At 36.7% G+C, this 15,027-nt stretch overlaps 1 protein-coding gene across 1 annotated transcript; it reads left to right on the top strand.

Annotated features, from left to right (window-relative positions):
- Nucleotides 1-2,542: 2,542 nt before the first annotated feature.
- HEMD (uroporphyrinogen-III synthase family protein) lies at nucleotides 2,543-14,246 on the top strand. The gene is made up of 9 exons (XM_039029274.2): nucleotides 2,543-2,830; nucleotides 4,061-4,148; nucleotides 4,362-4,428; nucleotides 11,063-11,178; nucleotides 11,677-11,772; nucleotides 12,906-12,961; nucleotides 13,422-13,507; nucleotides 13,631-13,765; nucleotides 13,851-14,246. Exons 1-9 carry the CDS (start codon nucleotides 2,552-2,554, stop codon nucleotides 13,915-13,917), a joined length of 990 nt encoding a protein of 329 aa, XP_038885202.2. The 5' UTR covers nucleotides 2,543-2,551; the 3' UTR covers nucleotides 13,918-14,246.
- The last annotated feature ends 781 nt before the right edge of the window (nucleotides 14,247-15,027 follow it).

Below are 15,027 nucleotides of genomic sequence, written 5' to 3'. Positions count from 1 at the left end.
TAAGTAAATATTTTAATAGATCGTTATTGATTTATTAAAATAAATATTTATATTATTTTGGTTAAATTTAATTAATTCAAAGTAAAATTATATGTAAAATGAAAAAAAAGAAAGAAAGAGAAAATTTACCGTTTTGGAAGAGAATAGAAAACCCCGTGAAAAATGAAGATGCCTGACTTATTTTCAGGCAAAGAGTTGAAAACTTCGGTGCACTTGATTGGAAAATTATTGGTTAAAACTGCGTAAAAGTGTCCTACTCCCCCATAGAAATTTGCAGTCTTCAATTTCTAATAAAATCGTTGATGAATAAATGGTAGAAAATGCTTGAATTTAGAATTGGCACACAAAATTGAAGTGTTCTTATTTTTTATTTATTTTTGCGGAGAGCTTCGAAAATATTCTCATTCATGTGTTGTAAATATTATTAAAAAATAAATAATTTTAATATCAAATGGCAAAATAGTTTTTTTTTTTTTTTTTTTTCATGCAGACATGATTTTTTATGATGTCTTAGTTAAATCCTTTCTTCAAACGGAATATTGTAGTATTTAAAAGTAATAATCAAATATAGCACACGTATTCACATTAGATTTCTTAAAATATTAAGAAACGTTCAGAACAAGCAACTGTGAAGTTTAGAGAGTTGTTTGGTCATGAGACCTCTTGTGATCGATATTTTTTAATTGTGAGTCCGCATGTTCTTTGAACCAAGCAAAGAGAAGAGTTAGCAACTCCACTTTCCACTTCTAGTTATTTGGGCCAGACATCCCTTTGGTTAGTACTGTGAACTTAAATTTATATAAGTATCATACAAAAAGAACAATGTATATGATTCTTTGATTCATTCTTTTGGAGATGTACTTGGCCCTATAGTTGAAATGTGTTAATAAACAAAACAAACTTGTTGATCTTCTCGATAGGCTCTTGATTGGTTGATCACCTTCGATTGATTTTTGATTTACTAATCTTTGTAAATCGCTTGGACTTGATGATCTTTCATCTTAGACCAGCTCTTAGGCTTGTTGTTCTTTTTATAAATCTTGGATTGAGTTTGTTAATTTTGGATCTACCCTTACTTGTTAATCTTCCTAGATCAACCTTTTAGCTTGTCAATCTTCTTGAATCGGTCAAGACTGGAGACAATCATAGCTCTTGTCGTACGATTTGATGTTGGTCATATCTCCCTCTATACAAATTTGTTTTAGCTAAACAATCATTAATTTTTATACATTTTACTTTGCTCTTTCTAATTATATTTATAAATTGAGTAAAATTTTGACCAATTTTGAATTTTAATAACCTTACAAAGTTTATACCTAGATCATTTTCAAATATTAAAGTACAAGTTTTTTTTTTTTTTTTTTTTTTTTTTTTTTTTTTTTTTTTTTTTAAAAAAAAAAACTAGTTAGTTAATAAGCATGGTTAGAAGTAAAAGAAATAATCATTACACTAAAACAAAATTGTATCGAGAGAAATAGATCAAATTCATGCATGATATTTGATGTATTTTGTATTCAAAATATAGAATGATAATTCAATTACTTAAAAAGTTATAATAATAGTAAATAATATGACAAATATAAATTTACAAATATAAATTTATACCCATAAATTTTAGGTTGTATTAATTTAAACCTTAAGCAAACAATTGTATCAATTTAAATCTTAAACTTTGGGGATAACATCAATTTCTACTCCAAACTAATAATTGTATAATTTAAATATGAACCTTCGTAAGTACATCAATTTAAATCTTATTTTCATAATGGTATCCAAATAAAATATAATGGAAAATTTAAATTGATATAATTATTAGTTTAGTATTTAAATGAATAAAACATAAAATTCAAGAGTGAATTGATTTTTATTCTAAACGATAATAATAATAATAAAAAAAGAAATTTTCTATTAGAAAGACGTTTGGCTTATCATCTTTTTGAAGAGTCCTAAACCCCAATTTGTTTTGAAGTTAAGTATTTGCCCTACAAGATCTTTTTGCTTTTTAATTATTTTTTAGTTCTTCCTTTTTGAGATTCTTACTTCTAATCACTAAAAATGAAAGATGACCCGTCTATTTATATAATAGTTTTTGCGTAGAATAACTTTTAAGAAAATAGTAATTTAATTAAAAAAAAGAAAAACCCTTTTGTGTGATCAACTAATCATCACGGCGGTATTGGAAAGAAACCCACCGCCGAGCCCGGCCCTAAGAATCTGAGCTGGCATGTGTTCCAATTACAGGACGCACTGCATCCTATGGTTCGGCCGGGCAATTAGGACGCAAATCTGAAAGCAACCGACAACCTTCATAATTTCAATTTTTTAAAATCATAATAATTAATAATCACGAGCTCCTTTTTCTTTTAATGAAAAAAATTCCCGCCGTCCACTATCAATCGTCAAAATTTCCGTTACTTCGATGGCAGAAATCGAGTGTGGTTCTCCGTATCACAATAACGATAAAGAAACCTGTCAACGAATGAGAAGACGAAACGTGGCAGAAAAATTTGGCCCTTTAAATAGTGAGAATAATTAGGATTAATTAAGGGCCATGAGTTTTGTTATGTTAACATCTGGCCTGACCCTCTCAGTTTTTCATCTCCGCTCAACACGTTTCCCCATGGCTCCAATTTCTCTCTCTTCTTTCTCTCATCCGGCTTCAGTTGTTCCTTCGCCTTGTCTGCAACTTTACCGGCGAATCTTACTTCCCCGTAGAACTCCAACTCTTGTTTGTTCTTCCTCCACTTCGATTACGTCTTCCTCAATTTCGGCGCCGGAAGTAGTGGTTACAAGAGAGCGCGGCAAGAACGGGAAGCTCGTTAATGCTCTGGTAATTTCTCGCTCTCTCTCTCTCTCTATTGATTTTGTAATCTGAGGATGTTTTTGTTCGGATTGTTGATTTATCTTTTGATTCCTCGGGCTTTTCTTTTGCTTTGTTCTTGTCCACCACTTTGATTCTCATCATGCCAAGGCATTGTGTTAGTCTCTTGTATCATGTGGTGCAGCGATTTGTAACTCTTTGCGTTTACTGAATGTTGAAATAAGTGCTGTTTGTTCGAGTATTTTGATTAATTGTTGCCTTCTCAAATTCTTACCAGTTTTCTAGATCTTTCCGAAATTGTTAAATCATTTTGAGAATCGTACTACCTCTACAACTACTGGAATATTGTCGTTCTTGTCGTTTCGGAGGAGACAAGAATGAGCATTCCAGTGGATGTTTCTTGCCGCTGAGATAAATTGGAACTGTAATGGTTTTTAAGCACCAAAGTAGTTTCTGTTTTCCAATAATTAAAATATCTTCTATCATCGGCTGTAAGATAAGAAGGCCTCTAAAATCAAATGACTGATTTATACTCGAAAAATGCTTCGGTTCAATTTCAGTACTTATGTATATTCTCAGAACTATGTTGAACCATTCCAGAGCTCTACATGTGGCGGTAAACTACTAGCTAATCTCGATTCTTTTCTCAGAGAAAGCTTCTTCGTATAGCTACTTATTGGTCTTAGGAAGCATTGATATGAAAAATATTGGTACTCTTTATTGAGTCAAGAAAATGCTCATATCAACTTCACCTTTTCCATGATGCATTTTGTACTTTCGTGGTGATTTGATTAGTGCTTGTATAGGTGGAGTACTTGGATGGAATCCTGTTAATTGCTTAGTCTGGCATAGTATGTCATCTAGAAACTAATCCTTTGTGTCAATCAAGAATAAGTATGGTTTAGGATGGAGAATAGCCATTATGTTTTATCTCGAACTTTTGTCCATTATCATCCCCCAATGGATAAATGTTTCTGACATGAACATAAGGTTACATGTATATCAATGTTTCTCTCCTCGATTCCCTTCCACAAATAATAATAATAATAATAATAATAATAATAATAATAATCATAATAACCCTTAATTTGATTGCCTATTCTTAATGGAACTGTTGTGAAGGTAAAATAATGGGAAAGCAAAAGTAGTTGGCCTTCATATTTTTGCATGGATGAGCAAGCTACAAGTGATGTGTGAAACCAATATAGACTGTGTTGATATTCCTGATATTGATCACAGGCAAGGCATGGAATAAACTGTTTGGAACTTCCCCTCATTCAACACAGACAAGGACCTGACTTGAATAGGCTACACTCTGTACTTAGTGGTAAGTCCTTCACAAATGTTTTCTCTCCTTGAACTCCTAAAAAATCTTGCCATTCTTGTTGAAACGATTCTCTCCATGTCAAATGCAATGCCACATAATATTGCAGGATGTATTTCTGATGGCATTTAATTGACCGCAATAATTATTTGTAATTTTCAATGTTAAGATTATTTTAGACACAAGTGCTTACAATCTTTTCTTCTTCATTAACAGATTCTGTATTTGACTGGATTGTCATAACTTCCCCTGAAGCTGGCTTGGTGTTCTTAGAGGCATGGAAGTAAGGTTTAGAACTAACTCACTAGACTCTCATCATTCTTGTATGTCACGCAATTTCTTTTTTATTTTTGGATAGTTGTTAGTTTCCTAAAACTTCGCAAGCTTTGAAGTTGCGTAAAACTTGATTTCTATGTATAGGATGTCATTACTTTAAGAAATTCATACTCATCGTACTTGTTGGTCTAGCTGTTAATAATCTTTTTAGTAATGGATGGTTTATTTCAAGTTACAGGTGAAACGGCCTATGGAAACACCATATTACTATTTGATAATATACATTGTTATGCTTCTACCATCAGATAAATTATATTTTATGATGAAATATAAGAAAAGAGAGACTAATACACAGTTTACGTGGAAACCCTAGGACAGGGAGAAAAACCACGATATAGACCTGTTTCTTATTATTTTTAATTGATACACTGAATACAAGAGAATAGGGTGAATAAATAGACCCTAGAGAGCCCTAGGGTAGAAGACAATTACAATAATACCCTTAGGGAAAAAACCCTACTTTCAACACTCCCCTTCAAGTTGGTGCATAAATATCAATAAGACCCAACTTGCTAATTCAGTAGTCAAAATTTGGTCTAAGTAACCCCTTGATGAGAACATCTGCCACTTGTTGACTTGAGGGAATATAGGGGATGCAAACGCTCCCATTATCCAGTCTTTCTTTAATGAAGTGTCTGTCGATCTCTACATGTTTGGTTCTGTCATGCTGGACTGGATTGTTTGCGATGCTTATTGCTGCTTTATTGTCACAAAACTACTTCATTGGAAGCTCACTATCTTGGTAAAGATCAGACAACATCTTCTTCAACCAGATTTCTTCACATATCCCTAAGCTCATCGCCCTGTACTCAGCTTCAGCGCTACTCCTAGCCACTACTCCCTGTTTCTTACTTCGCCAGGTGACAAGGTTACTCCAGACAAAGGTGCAATACCCAGAGGTTGACTTTCTATCAACGACAGAGCCTGCCCAATCATAATCGGTAAATGCTTCAATAGTCCTTTTTTCAGACTTCCTGAACATTAGACCCTTACCAGGAGTCCCCTTCAAGTACCGAAGAATACACTCAACTGCAGTCATATGCTCCTCATATGGAGCTTGCATAAATTGGCTTACCACGCTTACTGCATATGAAATATCTGGTCTTGTATGGGACAGGTAGATCAACTTTCCAACCAACCTCTGATATCTTTCCTTGTTAATAGGAACTTTGTTGTTTATAACACCAAGTTTTGCATTATACTCCACGGGTGTGTCAGCGGGTTTACACCCAGTCATGCCTGTTTCTTTGAGTAAGTCCAGTGTATATTTCCGTTGCGATAGTGAAATACCTTCTCTTGATCGAGCCACTTCCATTCCAAGGAAGTATCTCAGCTTACCAAGGTCTTTAATCTTAAATTCTCCGGCCATTCTTGTTTTGAGCCTTGTAATTTCACCCTCATCATCGCTAGACAGAACAATATCATCAACATACACTATGAGGACTACAATCTTCTCGGAGTCGGACCTTTTTGTAAACAGTGTATGATCTGAGTGCCCTTGTTTGTATCTCTGTGCTTTAACAAATGTGGTGAACCTATCAAACCAAGCCCTTGGAGACTGTTTCAGTCCATATAATGACTTTCTCAGTCTACAAATCCTGTGCTTGAACTGACTCTCGAATCCAGGAGGAGGGCTCATACAGACTTCCTCTTCAATTCTCCATTCAGGAATGCATTTTTAACATCTAATTGGTGAAGTGGCCAATCTTTGTTTACAGCAATCGACAACAAAACCCGAATAGTGTTGAGTTTGGCCACGGGAGAGAATGTTTCAGAGCAATCAATTCTGTAGATCTGGGTGAAACCTTTAGCAACCAGTTTGGCCTTATATCGGTCCATTGTCCCATCTGATTTGTATTTTACGGTGAACACCCATTTACATCCAACTGTCTTCTGCCCTTCAGGTAAAGGCACCTGTTACCACGTCCCATTTTTCTCAAGAGTCCTCATTTCTTCCATAACAGCCGTTTTCCATTCAGAACTCTCCATTGCTTCACGAATACTGCTTGGTAGTGTCCAAGTTGGTAGTGAGAGCTTTAAATTCGGGAGACAGATTGCTATATGTCATGTAGCTGTGCATAGAGTACTTCGCGCATGAACGAGTACCTTTCCTCAGTGCTATTGGAAGATCGAGAGAGGCATCATGATTTTCCAACTCTCTAGGTTTCTCAGCATGATCTGTCATCTGTATATCAAGGATTTCAGTAGTATCTTCCACTTCCTTATCAAAGACTAGCATTTTTCCTTTACTGCTATCATTCTTAGCTATCTCCTCATCTGTCACATTTTCAGTATTTCCACCTCCTTCATCCTTATCTTCCCTGCACTTGTCAGTCTCCATACATATATCAACATCATTAGTTTCAGGAATACACGTACTTGGACCAGATGCAGGGTCTGATTCATGGACCGGAGTTGGCTGTTCAACAGGTGGCGTCCCTTCCTTTCTAAGATTCTTCCTATAGTAGGTTATCCATGGAATCTAGTTGGTAGGGAGGATAGGACAGGCTTTTTCAGAACTAGGAGAAGGTATCGGGGCGGATTCCCCTAAAGGGATATCATAGGAGGACCAGTTAGGCTCTTCACTCAAGCTCTCCCCCTGAAGATGACTAACGGGGAAGAAGGACTGATCTTCAATGAAAGTAATATCCATGGAGACAAAATACTTACGAGAGGACGGATGATAGCATTTATACCCACGTTGGTGGAGAGGGTACCCAACAAAAACACATTTCTGAGCACGAGGGGTGAATTTTGTGCGATTTGGGCCATGGGAGTGGACAAACGCGACACAGCCGAAGACATGGAGGGGTACATCAGAACTCAGGCGAGTAGTCGGAAAGGATTATGAAAGTCAAGGACACGAGAGGGCATGCGATTAATGAGGTAAGTAACAGTAAGAATGGCATCTCCCCACAGATAGGATGGAAGAGTGGCAGACAACATTAAGGACCGGGCAACTTCCACCAGATGATGATTTTTACGCTCGGCTACTCCATTCTGTTGGGGAGTATAAGCACATGAGCTATGGTGGACAATCCCCTTAGACACAAGAAAGTCATGGAAAGAGGTGTTCGTCCATTATCACTCCTCAAAATCCCAATCTTTGCATGGAACTGGGTTTCAACTATGGTATAAAATTGTTGAAAGATGGAAGACACCTCAGACTTATCAGCAAGTAAGAACACCCAAGTGAGGCGTGTGTGGTCATCTATGAAGGTGACGGACCAACGTTTACCAGTGGAGGTGGTAGTAGGCAAGGGTCCCCAGACGTCACTGTGAATGAGGGAGAAAGGACTGGACGACTTATAAGGTTGAGAACGAAAAGTAATACGACTTTGTTTGGCACGAATACATACATCACAATTTAGAGACGCTATATTAATATTGCGGAATAAATGTGGAAACAAATATTTCATATATTGAAAGTTTGGATGTCCTAAACGATAATGCCATAACATAAAGTCATTTTCGGAAGTAGAAAAATTTAAAGACATAAAACCAGTTCTATGATCCTCCCTAGAAGAAGCATCGTCAAAAAGGAAGTAGAGCCCCCTATCGTGCCGAGTAGTGCCAATCGTCGTCCCCGACTTCTGATCCTAAAACACAACAAAATCTGGTGAGAAAATGGCCTTACAATTAAGATCTCTTGTAATTTTACTGACCGATAAAAGATTATATGAGATTTTAGGCACATGAAGTGTATCACGTAGTACTAAACCATTAAAAGGAGAGGTATTTCCTTTCCCTGCAACCGGGGCAAAAGACCCGTCTACAATTCTAATACGCTCATTTCCCGCACTCGGACAATATGAAACAAACAATTCTGAAGAACTGGTGAGATGATCTGTGGCCCCTGAATCTACAATCCAGGGTTTCTTGTCATTAATGCTAATAAGGCCAAAAGATGGAAATGTACCTGATTGTGCAATGACACTCACCCCGACAACACTCAAATTGGTCTTATTATCGGTTGAGGGTTGATGCTGTGTATTCTCATTAACTGAGTCACTTACGAGTGCACGCCCAGAATTTGATTTGTCATGTGACTGTCGTCGCCTACTATTTGGGGGCCTGTCGTGCAGCTTCCAACATTGGTCCTTTGTATGCCACGGCTTCTTACAATGCTCACAGATAGGTGTGGGCTTTTTATCACTGTCGGCACTGGAAGCCTTTGTGCATCAGTGGAAACAACCACATAATTGTTTATAGCATGTGACCGATCCTCTTCCAGTCGAACCTCTGAACAAATCTCTCTGAGAGAAGGAGTAGGTCGTTGACCCAATATGCGACTCCGAACACTGTCAAATTTTGGGTTTAATCCAGCCAAAAACACATACACCCGATCTACCTTTTCAAGTTTCAAGTACCGGGCCCCATCTTATGCACAGTTCCAGACAACCTATCGGCAAAGGTCCATCTCTTGCCAATACACTGATAATTTATTAAAGTAGGAAGTAACATCCATGGTCCCTTGTTTGCATTCATGGACCAGTTTGTGTAACGTGTACAATTGAGATGCGTTCTGTCGCTTTGAGTACAGATCCCTGGCTGCCTCCTAGATATCTCTAGCAGTTGCTACATACAGTAAGGGTCGGCCAATCTATGGCTCCATACTATTGAGGACAGAACGTAATAGAGAATCCTCCCCTTTCCAGATTCTTTCTTGAGGATCGCCTGGGATAGGTTTCAGAATTTCTCCTGTCAGATACCCGAATTTGTGCCTTCCTTCTAGGGCCATTCTGATCGACTGGGACCAGGAGAAATAATTCACCCCATTCAGTTTTTCTCCTACTAGAAATCCTACAGTATTTCCCATTGAACCAGTTAAGTAAGTTGTATTGGGTAAAATAGAGAACGAATTTATCGGATTCTCTGTGGTGACTGATTGAGGGTTTGGGCCAAGGGCCGTTTCCAAATTTGAAATCTGCATTTGAAGATAGGCCAATCTGGGTCGAACATCGTTAGGGTACTGGGCCGAACCACCATGATTTGGTGCGGCTGGAAAAGAGCCTTCGACCGGCGGCTGGTTGTGAGAGGAACCAGCTGGGTATGCTGGAATCAGGGCGTCGGCCGGAGAGAACACGATTGGAGGTTGCGGCGGTGTCGGGTCGGTAGCTCGGATCCGTGCCTGGGAAAAACGCGGTTGGACAGAGGTAGATGCGATCGGCTGCGTCGGTTTCTCTCCTCGGGTCGGCTCCCGAAGCGGTCGTGGCTGGGCAGAGAAAGGAATGGCCGATGACTCGTGCGGCATGGTCGGCGCGAACGAGGGTTGTTGTGGCCCGATCTCACAGTTCTGTCCTTCGAAGGAACCCTCGATCGACGTTGACGGCGCCCCATGCGGCGGCTGGACGGCGGCTATGGTGGCTGGAAGAAGTTGCGGTAGGGCAGATTGGAGGTATTCTTTTACAGCTTCTTGGATAACAGCTTTTATGTCCATGATTGGAGCTTCGTCTGTAGATGTCTATGGTTGGTTCTCGTCAATGACGGCTAGGGTTTCGTCGCCATGCTCTGATATCATGATGAAATATAAGAAAAGAGAGACCAACACACAGTTTACGTGGAAACCCTAGAACAAGGAGAAAAACCACGATACAGATCTTTATCTTATTATTTTTAATTGATACACTGAATACAAGAGAACAGGGTGAATAAATAGACCCTAGAGAGCCCTAGGGTAGAAAACAATTACAATAATACCCCTAGGAAAAAACCCTACTTTCACCATTCTACAACATTGAGTGCGTTGTTGGGACCTTTTTTTTGTTCAAGCTGTATTGCTGTGTGGTACATGAGCTATATCATTCATTTTGAAATGTATTGTTGGTTAAGTGAGTCAAAATGTGTCTCTGAATTTTATTTTATCACTGGTCGTCACTTTCTTGCTGTTGAATAGCAATTTGCATAGTTAATGGGTACAAATTCAAGATTGATCAATACTTTCACATCGTGTTTTCCATTAAAGCTGTTTTAGGTCATCCTTGGGAGTGTTAACTTCGGGTGTCATACGGGCCTGAATTCTTTATAGTGTTAAGTAGCACCTTCGCTTTGTTCGTAATGAAAAGGTTTTCGGTGAGTGATACTGTTAAGAACCTGGAGTGTCCTTCACCTTCCTACGAGTAAATGACCAAGGAACAAAAGAAGAAAAGAATAGAAAGAAAGAAAAAGTGCACAGAAGGCTACAGATTTAATAATATTTCATTACTCATAAAGAACTTGACAACAGAGAATTGGTGATATCAATAAGCAACAATCAAGATAAGAAAAACAAAAGAAAACCAAAAGGGTCCAGCAGAATTCGAGAGAGCTGGGGAATCTCTCCATGAAAGCTTCCTTAGCTCTTATTTATCTCACAGAAATTCCTTGCCCTTCAATAACCTCAGGATGCTCTATTTAACGGCTGAAAGTGGTCCCCCCTCCTTAACCGAATTCACCTCCCTCTATCTCCTCTGAAAATGAATCTTTCCCTACTGCTTCTTTTGTAACAACTTCTTCTTGTTTATTCCCCTTTTTGCCCCTTCTTTTGTAAGTGTAAATCATTGGGGGTTTAACAGATACCTTCACATTGTTTTGTTCCTTAGGGCCGCTGGAATGCCAAAAGTTAGAATAGGTGTTGTCGGAGCTGGTACAGCTAACATTTTTGAGGAAGTGTTGCAATCATCAAAACTACTTGAAGTGGCATTTGCACCCTCAAAAGGTAAGATGCATGTCAAAATCACATCTCATGCATGATGCATGTATATGAATTATTTGTGGATTGCATTTGTTTGCATGATGTTATTAACATTTCTAGGTATATCATTTACTTATTGTCTTAAATCAAATAACATGACGAAAAACTCTCCAAAAAGACACTGCAGTAGTATGGAAATGGAATGTTAGAACTATATCTAAAAAAGAGAAATATGTCAAATGAATTAGATACTATTTGTGCTGGTAGATTCTATTCTTCAATCTTCACTCTGTTATGCTTGTTGTTGAACAATCACAATTTGCCAGGTGTTTGTAACTTCACAGTAGATTTCTTTTTCGTTTGTCTTTGTTTTTTTTCAAAAGAATTGAGAGGACAAAGACGATTTATTATTTGTATTATGTGTGTAGGATTTCATTAGAATAAGAATCCTTTTGCAGAGGTGCTTGGTTGTCCTGCACATCATAATTTGAATTAGTTTTTTTCTCCAATTATCTCTTTCAGCAATAGGCAAGGTCTTGGCTTCTGAGCTTCCAAAGTTAGGAAATGCAAGGTGCAGTGTCTTGTATCCTGCTTCTACTAAAGCAAGCAATGATATTGGTATGTTTTTTCTTTTACACTCTGAGAGCTATTTCCCATTAGATAATGTGGTAACAATGGATGTTTGTTTGTTGTCATCATCATTTTTTAAAAAACCACCCATTCTTGTTTTCTCATGCCATAACTAAAAGAAATTCAATTTGAACTGGAAGTATTGCTACTAAATTGTTGCTTCCTGGCATGCAGCTATAAATTGTATAAGGTTTACTTGATTAGCCACTCTTTGTGATAAGTCCAATTCTACCTGGAATGGTTAGCCAAATTTTCACAAATGAAAATTTAAAAAATATCTCGAATTAGATGAATAAAGTTATACTAGTGGCCAAGTTATTTATGTTCTAGCCACTGCAATAATTGGGAACTTTTGTTCTAAAGAGATCCAAGGAAAAACGTTGGAGATAGCGGTACTTGAAGTTAGATGTTGGCTCGTATTGCTAAAATCAATATTTTTTTTGTTTATTCTATAGCAATATTTCATATTTCATACAGATTGATCTCTCTTTCTGAATATATATAGTATATCCACATTTAACTAACGTATAACTTCAGCTATGAGTAATTTGAACTTTGGTTAGATATCTCAAATCAATTTTGAATCCCGAATGAAAATTTTAAATCAAGCTGCAATTATAATATTGAGTCATAGACTCATAACTAATGGTAACAAACCACTTGATGTATACTGTATCCAAGATATATTTCTCTCCCTGTTCCTCCCAGTTTTGTACATCCTTTATTAACAGTTCTTCAACTGAACTGGCAAGCCTCAGTTTACAAGTAGACAGTGATTTATGCAACATTTAACATTCAGACGACAAAATTTATGTTTTCTTTTGTGCACCTGATTTATGCAAACTGTAGCTGAGATTTTAAATTCTAATGTCAACTGATCTGTTTACAAGTAGACAGTGACAAACTTGAACCAATTATTTTATCTGTTAGCTGCTTTTTTTTATTAAAAAATTATTTTTACTTTTACTTTTATTTATTTATTTATTTTTGAGGTCTAGTATTTGTTAGTCACATTGTAGCACCAGTGTACTGGTGTGGTTTCGGTGTTCCGTCTATTATAACTGAAAGTAAAGTAATGGCTTCAAAAAATAATCTTGGTATCTCTTTTTGCTGTTGTACAGAGGAATGCCTTTCAAATCGTGGATTTGAGGTCATGAGGCTTAACACCTACACCACGGTAAAGTATTCACGTCCCTTGATATATATCTTGTACGCTGAAAATTTAAAGACAAGCCACACTGATTCAGTCCTCGCAATTTTTAGAGGGTATTCATTTGTTTGATCTGGAGTAAAGTTCTCAATAAATAAATTGTACAATGCAAATCTAGAGGGAATCAGTACTAGCAAACTATTATATGGGACATTCTTTTTAGTATACCATGCCAATACTTAGATAATTAGTTGTTGTATGGGGTAGAGGTTTTTTTTTTTGGAAGATACTTGAAGAGAGCCAGTACATTGGAGTAAAGGTGTAGGAGAAATTTACAAGGAAAAAAAAAAAAGAATGAAATTGAATTTGTTATTGAGTGCGAAATGGATATCTCCTCTCCGTAGGAATCTTGAATAATAATACCTTGTTCCTCCACCATTCTCTTCCTAAACTTTTTAGGCATCAGCCCTACTGATGTGCTTTTCAGGCACCTGTTGATTACGTTGATCAAACCATTCTCGAGCAAGCAAGGTCATTGCCTGTTGTCACAGTGGCTTCCCCTTCTGCAGTTCGGTATGCGGCAGTTTAAATTACTTGTACTGTCTGATTAAACTAGTTCTCCCCCAAGTGAAGAGGGAATTTGTAGTATGAATTTGTTTGTTCATCTTGGCATTGATCACGAATCTGTCGCAACAGCGCGTGGGTCAATCTTATTTCAGAGCCAAAGGAGTGGGAAAAATCACTTGCCTGTATTGGGGAAACAACTGCAGCAGCAGCGAAAAGATTAGGATTGAAAAACATTTACTACCCTAAGAATCCTGGCTTGGAAGGGTGAGTTATTCCGTACTTCGACTTAATTGAGTAGATCGAATATAACGAATACTGAATATATACAAGCATGATAATTGAGATGCAGGTGGGTTGATAGTATATTGGAAGCACTAAGATCAGAAGCTCAAGTGGTTGGTCACTTTTCAGACTAGCAAATATTTGAAGTTGTGAATTAAAGCATCTCATCATCATGGAATGATCACCCGTCCATTTGCCCGAGTATTTATTCGAGGTTAGGCGAATGGAACTTTTCTATTCCAGTAGTCCTACGTACATTCATCCCACAGTTTGTTGGCTTTGGTATTAGATAATTAGTGCCCATTGATCTATTTTCTTTATTGTTCTTTTAGTTAAACATGTAGGGTGAGAGACTTAAACCTTGACCTCTTGGTCGATGACACGTTATTGAACTAGTTGAGTTATGTTCGGTTGACTTTTATTTTATTTTAATAGAATGTAAATTCAGCTCCATTATCCCAAATATTTTTTCTTCTCTTCATCCAAACTTTAGTTTGAAATTTAGTAGCTCCAAATAATGAAGTTTCCACGAGCAGTTTGTAATCGAACATGCAAATAAATTGCGAAAATCCTAGCGTTTATATGTCAAAACTTAGATGTTAACAAACACAATGCGAGTTGGAAGTGAACTCATGTTTATTCTCAAGGTAAACAAGTAAATATAAAATGGTTAGATCAAACAAGTTTAGAGAAGTTTAGAAAAAGGAAAAAGAAAATCTTAAAGTTAAACTTTAAGATCTTAGAATTTAAAAGGATTTAATGGTCTCTTAATTTTCAACCCAAAAAATGGTAAACTAAGTTGTGAATACAGACACAAAATTCTAAACTTTCACGAATTTAGTTAACATGAAATTGAAAATTTGAAAATTTACAAACTATACAAATTGTGTTTAATTTAAAATTTAGTTAATGTGAGTTGTGAAAACGTAGGTTTTCTTCACGCTTTTCTTATAAAAATTAGGATAAATATAATTTGCACATCTAAACTTCGAATTAATAAGTGTATAATATAATTATTAGTTTAGGGTGGAAATAGATACTTTTTCTAAAAATTATTATTTAACATTCTCAATACATTTATTCAAATGGTCAAAATGAGAATTTTAAGCACATATAGGAAAAAAATGATAAATACCTATTTGAGCTATGTCACGGTTTCTGGATTAATTTTATTAAATTAAAAACATGTCTGTTTTTAAAGGAACACTTCAATAATTTTTACAGATTTTTGTTTTTGAAAATTA

This window comes from Benincasa hispida, chromosome 4, assembly GCF_027475165.1.
Source record: "Benincasa hispida cultivar pf3 chromosome 4, pf3_genome.v1.1, whole genome shotgun sequence".
NCBI lineage: Eukaryota > Viridiplantae > Streptophyta > Magnoliopsida > Cucurbitales > Cucurbitaceae > Benincasa > Benincasa hispida.
Note: the sequence above shows the minus strand (reverse complement) of the source record. Positions and strands in the feature narration are given on the sequence as shown.